The following is a 12,886-nucleotide window of genomic DNA, read 5'->3' as shown; positions in this document are numbered from 1 at the left end:
AAGGACTTCTGCACAGATTAAATGGGGAATTGGCAAATCGAATCATAGAATTGTCAGGGTTGGAAGGGACTTCAAGGATCATGCAGTTCCAACCCCCTGCCATGGCCATGGGCACCTCACACTACAGCAGGTTGCTCACAGCCACATCCAGCCTGGCTGCAAAAACCTCCAGGGATGAGGCTTCCACCACTTCCCTGGGCAACTTGTGCCAGTCTCTCACCCTCATGGGGAAGAACTTCTTGCTAACATCCAATCTGAATCTCCCTACTTCTAGTTTTGCTCCATTCCCCCCAGCCCTATCACTCCCTGACACCCTAAAAATTCCCTCCCCAGCTTTCTTGTAGCCCCCTTCAGGTACAGGAAGGCCACAATAAGGTCTTCTCGGAGCCTTCTCTCCAGACTGAAGAACTCCAAATCTTTCAGTCTGTCCTCATAGCAGAGCAGCTCCAGCCCTCTGCTCCTCCTCGTGGCCCTTCTCTGGACACCTCCCAGCACCTCCAGATCCTTCCTGTAACAGAGGCTCCAGACCTGGACACAGAGCTCCAGGTGGAGTCTCAGCAGAGGGGGAGAATCCCCTCCCTGGCCCTGTTGGCCACACTTCTCTTGCTGCAGCCCGGGCTCTGCTTGGCTCTCTGGGCTGCAAGTGCTCACTGCTGGCTCATGGTGATCTTCTCATACCCCAGCACCCCCAGCAAATTTGTCAGCAAATTAAGTTATTAAACCCCCAACCTGTTTATAATAACTGAGTTATTAAACCTCAGTTCTTGTAGGAGGTGCAATGTTTATTTTCAGTTGTAGAAATTACCTTATAAATTACCTTATAAAATGTGATATTTTTAATACTCAGTTGAAGATTTACATCCTTGCTTGACTTAAATCAGAAACAACAGCAGAAGGTCCTCAATATTACTCTACTTACTTGTCAGTGAACTGCTAATTAATGTTTTTCACATTAGACCTTGAGATATATTTTATTTGCTTTGCAGTGTTTAACCCTTGACTGTCCATCAACAAATGTATTTTGGGTTTTGTTTTTTGGGAAAAAGAAGATCAAGTTTAGTGTACTACAGGTCTTTAGTAGTCTGTAAAGCAGCTTGAAGCTGCTAGCACTGGCTGAATTGTGTGGAAAAAAAGTAACTCTGCATCATGGAAAAGATAAATACGCCCAACTGGTGTTTCACACTGGTCTGTGAGCACACTATAAACTTGCAGCAGTTCTCAAAGCAGTTAAATATTTAGCCTAAGATTTGCAGACTGTGTAAGCTGCCCAGTTAAGGAAATACTTGTTACTTCCATTGATTAATTCCTCCTTTCCCAAGGCAAGGATGCAGTCACTCTGGTTAGGTTTTGAATGAGGATATGACTTTCTGAAGGATAACTGTTCCAAGGGGAGGTCTGTCAATGGGGCTTTTGTTGATGTATTTTGAGCCTCAGTTCATGCCTTGCCTTTGCTCCCTAGGATGACCCGGGTCCAAGGATACCAAGCTACAACAGACACAAATCCACATGGAGAGGGGATGACTGAATATGGAGCTTTCCTGCTGCGTGCAGTGTTTTCCTGGAGATAAGGCTCCAATGGCTTCAGTGAGTTACCCAACAAAGGCAAGGCGATGGAGAAGCAGATAAGCTTTTCTGGGCCGGGTAGGACTAAACCCCACAGCAATTGGGAATATTTTGCTCCTGCTTCTGAAAAGAAGCTTGTAAGAGGTTTTCTGAACCTGTATTTCTTTTCATTATTTCCCTCCCACCTTTCCCTCTAAAAACTGCTCATCTTTCCTTAAAAACTCATCTTTGTTTAAGAGGGGAGGGGGGAAAAGGCAGCCAACAAACAAAAAAAAAATCAAAACAAACCCTGAAGCTTATTAAAAGTAGGCAATAAGTCATGAATCATAGCACCACAGGATGGTTTGTGTTGGACTCTTTAAAGGTCACCTAAGCTACCCTTCCTCCCCCCTGTCTGGATAAACATAATCTGGAAACACTTTACCATAATATCTATCCATGTTTTATAAAGTCATATTGATAAATATATAAACTTTATATATATATATATAAACTTATATATATATATTTAAACTTGTGGTACAATTTTCACACTTAACATTTTTATCACTGTGGTGATTTTCATACTTGAAAAGGTTTTGCTGTGAGTTGTTCCTGATTCCAGCTTTACCACTTCTGAAATCAAAGAATTCTCTTGACATCTCTTTTCTTGCACAGTGCGGAAGTTACTGGAAAGCAGTGGATGTAAGGTATCTGTACTGGAGTTTTTCTTGGAGTCTGTGCAGTTTCCCACCTGCAGGTACTACCTAAGCAGCTAAATAAGTTTTGCATGTTTGTGGTCCCAGCTTGATAAGATTTATAATGTTCCTGGAACAAGGAGGTTTGAATTCTGACACCTGGGATGCTCCTCCTACCGGCTCACGTGGCTCCTTGGTGAAGATTATTCCACTTTTGCAGATGTTGTCTTGTTCTGTGTGAATGCAGTTCCTGGCATCCTCAGTCTCTTAGTCACAGCTCATCTAGCAGTTAACAGCATTTTATCTGGCGTAATGGTTTGTAAAGTTCATCAGGTCCTTGGTTATGGGCTGCCTGATAAAGATACTTAAATAATGATGGATTGGTCTCCTGTTCAAGGATCGAATCGGCTCATCGTTAAAAAATGGGCTGTGCTCAATTTCCAGCTATTACTTCTCGTTGTACCTTTCCCTGCTAGCTTTGCCCTCGGAAGGCACTTGGGTGTGATTAAATTGTCCCTCGAAGCACAGACAGACACGGTGGTAAAAGAGCCTATGGTGGAGAGGTCTCTGCCGATAGGTTCTGGTGGTTGCACAGCTGGCAGGTAAATGGGGTCAGCCGACTTGTGAGATGATGGAAGAGTACTTTTTGTTTGTTTGTTTGGTGTTTGTTTGTTTGTTATTAACCGTCTGCTAATTGCTGCTATCCACCTCGCCCCGAGGCTCTGAGAACCTCCGGTGAAGCCGAGGGCTAGCAGAAGCGACCCGGGAGCATCCTTCCTCCCGTTCTCGGTGCTTTTAGGTCCTAGGTCATGTCAGAGCCGCGAATTTTTCAGGTCACCATAAGCCGGCGTGCCTGGCATTCCCGCCTGGAATGCCTTGCATTTGCATATATTTGCATATCTCGCTTTACTCTTTCTACTGGCATCCTTGCCCTCCACACACGCTCTGCCGCCCATCTTCTTATCGGTTAGAAATCTAATCGCCGATGACTTGCGCTTGTGTTTCCCGTCATTGGTGTAGAGGGGGAGAGTGCGGATCCCCTCCTCCCGGCTGGCAGGAGCCCGTTCGCAGCCTTTTGACTGATGCGGTGCGGATGCGCCTTCCAAGGCCGAGTTTAAGCGCTCCAGCTCGGGGATGGACCCCTCCACTTTGCCCCAAAACCAGACAGGGCGGAGAAGGAGGGAAGGAGGGAGGGAGGGTGGGTGACACGGGGGTCACGGCCCCGGGGGGAAGCGAGCAAAGGGCTTGCAGCTCGGAGGGGTGCAGGTTACTGTCCCGGGGACGGCGGGATGAGTGATCACGGCTCGGGGAGGAGGGGGGTGTCCATATCACGGTCCCGGTGTGGCGGGAAGGAAGCAGGGGTTACGGCCGGTGTGGGGGGGTTGTGCTCACTACCGCCCCGCCCCTCCCCCGGCCGCGCCGCTCCCCCTTACCCCCCCCCGGGCCCAAGCCGCCGTTTAAAGCCGCTCGCCCGGCCGGGCTCACCACCCCACGTCTACCCTTTCTGCTCACCGCCGCGATGCCGCTGTGGGTCTGGAGCCTGCTGCTGGCGTCCCTGGTGCTGCTGCTGCCCGCCGCCGCCGTCCCGCCGCCCGCCTGCCCTGAGCGCTGCGACCGGTCCCGCTGCCCGGCGCTGCCCTCCTCCTGCCCCGGCGGGGCCGTGCTGGACGCCTGCGGCTGCTGTCGAGTCTGCGGGGCAGAGGAGGGGGAGCCCTGCGGCGGGCCCGGCGGCAGCCCGCCCTGCGGCGAGGGGCTCCAGTGCGTGGTGCCGCCGGGCAGTGGCGTGGCCGCCTCCGCTACCGTCCGTAAGCGGGCGAGCGTCGGGCACTGCGTCTGCTCCAGCTCCGAGCCTGTCTGCGGCAGCGACGCCGTCACCTATGCCAGCCCCTGCCAGCTGCGAGCCGCCAGCCGCCGGGCAGAGAGGCTCCAGCAGCCACCCGTCATCGCCATCCAACGCGGAGCCTGCGGGCAGGGTAAGGGCAGAGTCTGGGGTTGGAGAAGAGAACCGGGGTGAGTGCTGCGGAGCTGGCACCTCGGAGGGTTTGGTGTCCTCCGCCTGGCCAGAGGGCTCGCATCCTGCAGGCTCTGCTGCTGGCGGCGGTACAGAGGAGCGGTCCTCCCGGAGATGCCTCCTTTTGGAATTCTTTCCGTTCTCTTGGAGGTCTCGCCTTATGGAGGTGTCACCTCTTGGAATTCTCTTCCTCTCCTGGAAGGTGGTCTCACCTCTCCTGGAGGTCTCTCCTCTTGGAAAATAGGGATCGAAGCAGAAGAGGCATTTCCCGTCCCGGATGGTGCCTGGCATCACGAGGAGGGGACCGAAGGAAAGGGTTGGCCTTGGCTCAAGTTTGGTATTCAGGTTCAGTGAGAAACTAGAGCAAGAATGCAGTGTTTGTCTCCGGCTGCCAAGTGTCAGGGGAAAAAGAACCTTACATCCAACTTTAAAGCTAAACATCTCCTCGCTCCCCTTTGCCTCCTCCTAGAGAATCAATGCCAAGCACAGAATCAGGGGAAACCGGTTGCGAGACCCTAGAAGCTGGTCAGATGAGTGCCCGAGTCCGACGGTGCGGCTTCAACAAAGTTTGGAGCAGGACTCGAGCTCCAGTCCAGGCGCTTGGTCACAAAGAAACGCCCTGGGAAATGAAGCCAAGAATGTAGAAGCCGTTCAAAGCCGATCCCGGTGTGTGTCTGTGCTGGCAGGGCAGACGGCTGCCTGCCTCCGCCTGTCGTAGCAGATATGCGCTGATTATTAGCATTAGGTCTGCTAGAAAGGCCAATGCCTGTAACTCAACAGCCTGCTCTCTTCAGGGCGGTTGTGTCGGTGGTGGTTTGATTTTCTGGAGGATGAGAGTAGCCGTTGAGAAGTAACCCTGTCATATTTCTCTCTCACCATTATTATCATCTAGCTGTTATTTTAGTTTAGTGGGATGTGGCTTGAGTAATGGGAGGTCTGAGAGGGACACCAGTGATTTGTAAAGCATATCAAGATACGTTGATGGGTTGTGAAACTGTGGCTCTGCAGGTGGAGGTGCTGGGCAGACCAGCCTGCTGGTGTTCAGTCTTGTTGGAATGATGGGTGCAGGATGTGGCACCACAGGCAATACCCTGCCAGGGTTTAAACAGGAGGTGACCTTTGCAAGTTGCAACCCCTAACACCGGCTGACTTAGACCTTGTCAGCTAAGGCTGCGTGTTCCTTCCAAGCCGCGGAGCAAGTTTAGGGGGTAGTGTGTAAAAATTAGCATGAATTACAGCTGAGCTAGTGGTCACTTCTTAGTGCTGTCCCACTGAGGTTGGAGTCTGCTGGTACAGGTTGTACCATTTCTGCACTTCTTTGAAACCAGATCTTGCTCTAGATGTAGTCATCATCTGCCCAGCAGACATTCTGATGTTCAGCCTGGGCAAAACCCTGATCCTGCCTCACAGAGCAAGCCTACCACTCTGGTGTCCACACAATCCATTGTTTGTGCCACTGCTCTTCCTCTGGGTTCCAAAGCTGCTCTATGCTCTGTGGGATGTCGCTGGCATTGACTGACACTGCAGACAATTAAAGCTTTCACGCTATGGTTTCCTGATCCCCAGGATAATACAATGCCTTCTGATTTTTATCCTCAGCCCCTGAAACCAATATTTTCTCAGTCGTTTGTGCTGAACCTTTGCAGAGCTCAGGCTGTGTCAGAGCAGTGCATGCCTCCAGGAGCTCATACCAATAATGCACAGGCTGCGTGTAGAGCTCATAGAGGAAAATCTCACTGTAGTAGCTACATCATGTGTATATCCACACAATCATTTTACCCTATGGCACCTCTGGTTGGAGCAGTGCTTTTTTTTTCCTGTGTCCCTGAGAACAAAAGGAAGGTGCTAGAGAAGCCGAGCAGTTTATCCCTAGACCAGAGCAACTGTTGCTGCAAGCAAAGCTTTTTCGCCTCTGTAAAGAACCCAAGCCAAACAGAGATGGAGCATAGCTTTGGTCATCCTGCAGGCAGACTGAACCCCAGTTTTGAAAAACCTTTGCCTGATGCGTGACTCCTTGGAGTTGTTGATTCTGAATCTCATTTTGAGTTCGTTTACAGCAGTACTTTTGCTGCCTAGAGGTGGAGTTACTTTTGCTTGAAGTGTTTTTCTGCTTTCCTAGGGACATATCTATGTCAACAATTAGGTGAACTCAGTGCAATGGCCCAAGGAATAGGGATGGACACAGTGTTTGGAAAGCAATTCCTGGTGTTATTGTGAAGTTTCACATTGCTTTAGTAGCTGGTCAAGTACAACATTGTGAGTAGTGGATAAAACAAAGAAAAACTTCTTGTCTTTTTCAATTTGCACTTGCTGTAGTCCACTGTCAGTGCTGCTTTGTCCTTCAGTGGTTCTCAGGGCATCTGTTCAGGTCCTGGGTGTGTTTAGGAGAGGGTGCAGGAGAGGCAGGGGAAGGTTGTTCTGGCCCTGTTTGTGCAAGGACAGGTTTTCCTTTGCAGAAAGGGAACCATGAGCCTTAAACTCAAGAAAACTTTCAGAAGGCTCAGAGCTGACTCTAGCCTCAGTTCCAAACGCTGCTGAGAGGAGGGGTGGTGACAGGTGCAGCTGCATGGCACTGAGATGCTCAGCCAGTCTCCTGTGCCATGGTGATGTGCTCTGGGGAGCAGGATCAGCCCACAGCTCACTCTGAACCTGACAGGCAGAAAGAGCCAAACAGGCTCTATCTGAGAAACCTCAGGAGATGAGAGAGGAGAGGAGAGCCTGGCTGTGGCTTTTAGCCAGGAAAAGCATTGGCTGCACCCATACAGTGAGTACGTGGGACAGAAGCAAGGCTGAAACTCCCTGCTGGGCTCAGGATAGTCAGGCTAGACAGGTGAGGAGCAGGGTGACACACTGCTGGCCCATCACCCCCTTCCATTAGTCTTTGTCCCTGTCTGGGACCCTGTGCCCTTTCCAGCTCTCCCCTCCTGCAGTGTGGCCATGGGCAGTGTAACCAGCAGGATCTGTCCCAGCTGGGGTGCCCTGCCCTGGGCAGCTCTTCCCTCTGCCTCCAGCAGATGATGCAGCCCTGCTTTTCTTCTCAAAACTGCTGGCAGCCAGGTGCTGCACCAGCCTGGGCTGGGCTACTGAGCTGGAGCTTCCACACAAGAAATCTTCACTGTTCATGAGGGAGGTGAGAGATGTTGGTAGGGGTGTTCAGGCCTGCAGAGCACATGTTGGTGCAGCACAGCATGGGTTGGATGAAAATACAAAGGCACAGAGGAAGATGAACGTTCCCTGACAGAAACCATGACTGTAAAGACCATCCCACACCCAGGAGTAAGGCCAGTGCAACGAGACCTCAGTCTTCAGTCTGATGAGGTTCAGTGTGCTGGGAGGATGTTTTATTTTTCTTCTGCAAATATGTTTTTGGTGCTCTTAAATCCCTCCTGCTGACCAAGGGAAGAGAGCTTGGGAAGTTTAACACACAACTTAAACCACTCTTCCTTCCCCTCCCCAGCTCTTGCAAATGCTGGCAGGCGTTTTAGGATGCTGTGCCCTGCTCTCCATGCTGTGCTCTTCACACTGTAAAATGCAAACTAACCTGCATCTGTCCTTTCATCTTTAACCAGAGCAAGAAGAAAGTAAGTTCCTCGTGGTTACACTCAGCTCCCAACTTTCCTCTGCCCCTTTTTGAACCAGATTTTTGTGTTCTCATGTTTTTATTGGTCTTACCATGCCTGATGTGGTATTCCAGTGACCTCAGCTGTCCTCAGAATGCTTCCATCTGTCACAGGCAGTTCATACTTGTGTCCCAGGCATGCTAGCACCATGATGTCATATCTGGATTTTGATGTGAGCTCTCCTCGTTTGGATTAGGCGGGTCATTGCTGCTTGCTTTAGGGGAAGGCAGGAGTGAGTTCAGGGTAACTCTCAGTTGTAGAAAGGGGTGTTTCACTAGCAGATACAGGTTTTGCTATTTCTCTTCATCACACGATCATCTCATAGCTCTAGAGACAAGGGGCAGGGAGCAAAGCCATTCATCACTCAAACTCAGTTTTTTGCAAACTGGCTGACTTTGTGTTTTGAAATGCACCAGGCAAAATTGCATCCAAGTGACTCTCTGTAATTATCTGGCAGAAGAAAAGGACCTCCACAGTCAGTAAACCATTTGTCATCAGCTCGGTTCTTCAAAAACAGCCCAAGAATAAGATCCATGCAGCAGAAAATGGGAAAGAGCAGTAGATGGACCTGACTCCCTCTGCCTATATTATGGGTAGGGATGGCAGCACCAAGCCCTGCAGGAGTGATTTATCAGGGCAGGAAGAGAAACTCAGCTGAGAAATCTGGGAAGGTCAGGAACCAAGCCAGATATTTATCAAGAGGAAAGTTGATATTGTAGTTATGAACTAGGCTTTCAGCTGTTTCCCATAAGATAATAGCAGACACAGGATGGTTGGTGTGCTGCAGAAATGCTGGGAGACCTCTGCAGGTCACTTGGCACGTGTGGAGTCTGTTAAGAGTGGCCTGGGAGGACCTGGTGCTGAGGACCTGGATGCACAAATGAGTGTTCCAGTGCCATTAATTTTTTTTGAGCTGGCTTCATCTCCTTTGGTTGCTGTGTTTGGGTGGTCCAGAAGTTACTATCTTCTGACTTTTCTCTGTGTCTTTTGCAGCAGTAGAAGGGGAGGGAGGGAGGGAAGAGGCAGCTGAAGGCAATGGAAATAAATAGCAACATATTTCCAGAAGAGAATCAAATCCCAAGTGTGGGATTAAAAAGCTTTTTCCAAAGGCAAGTGTTCAGCTCTTAGAGGAAGGAACTGTAAGAAGTGGTTTGTCTGAAGAAGCTCACCTTTTCCCCTCTCCACATCTAGAGCTCCTTCCCAGGGAGCTGCAGTAACTCTGTAGTCTCTGAACTTCAAACAGTCAAGTCAGTAAATACAGATTTGGAACATGGAAAGATTCAGTCCTTTCATCTTCTGGGCTTTGAAATTTAAAGGTACCTGTGGACTGGAGAGGAATACTTGAAGCCATGAGTAAGCAGCAGGAGTTTTATTAAGTAGAGTCTGGATGCAATGGAGGCAGCATATCCTGAGCAGTTAAAGGAAAGTCTTTGACGTCCAAGAAACAGGAGAAGCTGGAAAATATTTTTCAAATGTGAATTTCTGTGTGCTTGGAGTGAAAGAGAGCAATGTTAGAAACTGGGGTGCTGTGGAACTTCACTTTTGTTGTAAATAAAAGTCATTTCACACTTCCATAAACTGCTGGGGCCTCTAGGATCCCTGGCTGGACTTGGCAGTCAGTCCTGCAGCGTTTGTAACTGGACCCAAGTGAATATCTGGTATTGTTTTGGAGGCTGTGTTCAAGATGTAGAAAGAAAGAAAGATTTTATTTTGCCCTCTGGATACAGGTCATGGTAATTCCCAAATCAGTTTGTCTGCTGCCTTGAAGAGAAGAATATAACTAAAAAACAAGTCTCAGCTCCCCTGTATCAAAGGGCTACAAAATAATGCCTTTATCTTATAATGGCTGATGATGATGACCTCATATCTGTAGGTAACAGGAGGCTTATCTTAAACTTGTAAGAGAGGACACAAGTGAGTAGTTATTTTATTGTAAAGTGGAGTGGATTGAGGAAACCTTCCCTACTGTATTGGAAGTGACTGGAGATGAATTAGGCAGTGCAGCTCTTGAATTTCTGGGTTAATATCAGATACCCTGCTGCACTGATAAGATGGCTGGAAGCCATCCAGGTTGTGCAATGTGCTGTGAGTGCTCTGGCAGGAGCTTGTTTCTGGAGACAAAAATATGTAAGCATGTGCACACGCTGCAAAACCCTAATGTGTGAACAGATCCTTTAGCCTCTGCCATTACTGCACAATAAAAGTAACTGCCTGGTGCAGGCTGGCAGTAGGACCCTGGCTGGTCCTGTTGGTGTGAGCAGCAGCATGTTAGTGGCACCAGTGGTGGGACTGTGCTGAGGTGTCAGGGCTATCATAGCTGTGCTACAGGCACCCCCCTGCAATCTTCAGTGCTAACCAAACCTCCTTCTCATGTCAGTTTTTCCAAACAAATGCTATAACGGTTTCTTGGTCTTTCTTCCATTTCTCCTCTCTTGTAAAGCTGCTGTTTTGCTGAGATGAGAGGGATGGATAGACAGTGAGTAATTCCTCTTGCCAGGTTTACAGGCCTGTTACCAGAAATATTGATGAGAGGAAGCTCACCAAATTAAAAAAAAAAAATCCCTTTGTGTTTCTGATAGCAATTGGGTTTGCAGATGCTTCTTTTGGCAAACAGCTGGCAGATAAAGTAATGCATACTAAATTTAATGACCATGCATAAAAGTTATCCAACTGTCTAAAATGTGCAGTAGTTCACACAGCAGAGCATGAGGAGAAGCTGACAAGAGTTTCCCAGAGGCCACTGTGGTTACACCACCTTACAGAGAGCAAATCTAGGGCAGGAGAAGATAAAGAGCTTGGCTCAAGGTCAGCCACTATGCCAGTAGCAGAACTAGAGCAAATGGAGGTTTTCTGAGTCCCTGCTCGTTTTTCTGCCTCTTGCCAGCATTGCTGCTCCATTTTCCATTGCTTTCCTTTTCCATTACTCTGTTTCTTAGACTTGCAGAGTTCAGTGTTGGCTGCACTCTGCAGACAGCATGGATGAACTGTCAATCTGCATCTGCAGAAAGCCATCTTGGAGCAGGGTAGAAGTGGGTGGGCCAAACACTAACGAGGAAGAGAAACTCCAGCAGCTCTCTCCCCTCCCTGAAATAAATAATCCCCCAGGAATCTCCTACTTTAACATTTGTGGTGGTGGAGAGATGATTCATGTAATTTTCCAGGCTAACTGTATGCACTCTTTGATGTGCTTGCCCATCCCTATCAGAGCTGTGTTTGTAGACCCCTCTCTGTGACAGGTTAGCCAAGCTTTGCCTTGCTTTTTTCAGTGGTCAGGCAGTGGAAGTGGGCAAGGGGAGACCACTTATAAATCAAACATGAAGAATATTTAGATGATCCATAAAATAAAGCAGAAGAGATGTGTGGATTAAAAACAAAGAAGCCACTATGTAAATAGTTGGTGTTGTTGGGAGAGCAGGGAACATAACAATTTGAACTCTGAATATTGTAAAAATAGACATATTTGAGAAAGGGAACTGGAAACCTGCTTTCCTTTGAGTCTTTCAGGAGAAGCTATACATGCAGAGGAGTAGGGTGCTGCATGATGGTGGCTGTCTCCCCAGTGGCAGTGTTCTGTAGCAAATTAGGATGGCAGAAGTGCTCTCTCTGTTACTCCAGGTTCATTTCCCACACCCCCACTGATTTCTGATGTCTATATTCATACAAATCTGGATGGTCTTAGAGCGATTCTTCAGTAAAACACTGAGGGATGTGTTCAATGTGGAGATACTGTGTGGGGTTTGCCATGCAGTTATGCTGGATTTATGTATTTTGCAATTGCAAAGCCCCAAAGTAGGAAGGGGATGCGTTTTACTGCTCTTCTGAGGTTTCTTCTATAGATTTCATCTCTGTGTCACTGTAAGAAGAGTCCTGCCACAGCCAAGTGATGCAATCAATGCCTTCTCCAGCTGCAGAGAGGCAGCAGCGTAGGAGGCTTTTTTTTAAGCTTGCATCTTAAGAGGCTTTTTTTAGGCTTCTCCTTGGAGAGAAGAAAACGTTTATGAAGCATGAAAACAAGAACTTGTTTTTATTCCCTGGTGTTTTCATACCAGGGCTCCTGGAAGTTGAAACTAAGCCTCTCTTAAGCAGGGATTCCTTCTAAAGATGCAGTGCGAAAGTTTCTCACATACTTAGAATGAGACCTTAATGGTTTTAGAACGTTAAGAGGAATTGTCCGGATTAGGCAGCTGTAGGTCACACGCAGGCTGTGGGACACACACAGGCTGTGGGACTTAGCACGCTGCTATTACTTAAGAGGCCTTTTGAAGTTGTTTTGCTGGTTTTCTGCCTGAGATGAGTGGAGCTGGAAGGTAGAGCAGGGTGATGATCTGCGTTGGAAGGGATGTAAACTGAGCAGGGCTGGAAAGAGGAGAGGAGAAATTATTCCTGACTCATGTGTTATATTTTCAGCCTTTAGCAGAGGAGAGACTACCAAGTCTGCTTTACCCTGGTGACTGAGATATTCTTCTCATTTGTCTGCAGGAAACCAGGCAGACTCTTCGCCACAACTACCTGACCTACGTTTCTAAACGTTTCCAGATCAGACAGGACTGCTGCAAATGATGGCTTTGAGCTCAGCATTCTTTGCCCTTGTCCTGAATTGCTCTACACCTTTTGTTTTTCTGTGTGTCTTGAGCACTCTGCCTTCCTTCCTCACCCCCTGTGCAGACCATGCGAGGCACTGCAAGCCTGGTGTCCGTACGGCCACCCAGAGCTGTGCATCCTTGTCAGGGATTAATTTTGTGGTTAATTTGTCACTCCTTCAACCAGCCCCAGCTCCGCGTTGTGTTAATATGGCCATCGTGCTGTGGGAACAGCCTGTTCCTGCCGGCAGGGCTGCGTTCCTGCAGCCCGGAGCTCCAGCCTGGCTGTTTATGCAGAAGTTGGGTTTCCTCCCACCTCACCGCTGCTGTTTACAGAAGGAATTGCAGTTTCCTGTTGTGTTAGATGGAGCTGTCGCTTCGCTCTCCAGTCCTGCCCTCCCTGCTCACTCTGAACTGCTTCGGAGCCTCATCAGC

The 12,886-nt window shown here is 48.7% G+C and overlaps 1 protein-coding gene across 1 annotated transcript in view; it reads left to right on the top strand.

Annotated features, from left to right (window-relative positions):
* Positions 1–3,759: 3,759 nt before the first annotated feature.
* Positions 3,760–12,886, top strand: part of HTRA1 (HtrA serine peptidase 1) — a 38,730-nt gene continuing 29,603 nt past the window's right edge. Inside the window, exon 1 of the mRNA XM_054382147.1 lies at positions 3,760–4,213. Coding sequence (XP_054238122.1) covers positions 3,760–4,213 — 454 coding nt within the window. The remainder of the gene's footprint in view (positions 4,214–12,886) is intronic.

Source organism: Indicator indicator, chromosome 7 (genome assembly GCF_027791375.1).
Source record: "Indicator indicator isolate 239-I01 chromosome 7, UM_Iind_1.1, whole genome shotgun sequence".
NCBI lineage: Eukaryota > Metazoa > Chordata > Aves > Piciformes > Indicatoridae > Indicator > Indicator indicator.
The sequence above is the reverse complement of the archived record's forward strand: the minus strand, read 5'-3'. Positions and strand labels throughout refer to the sequence as shown.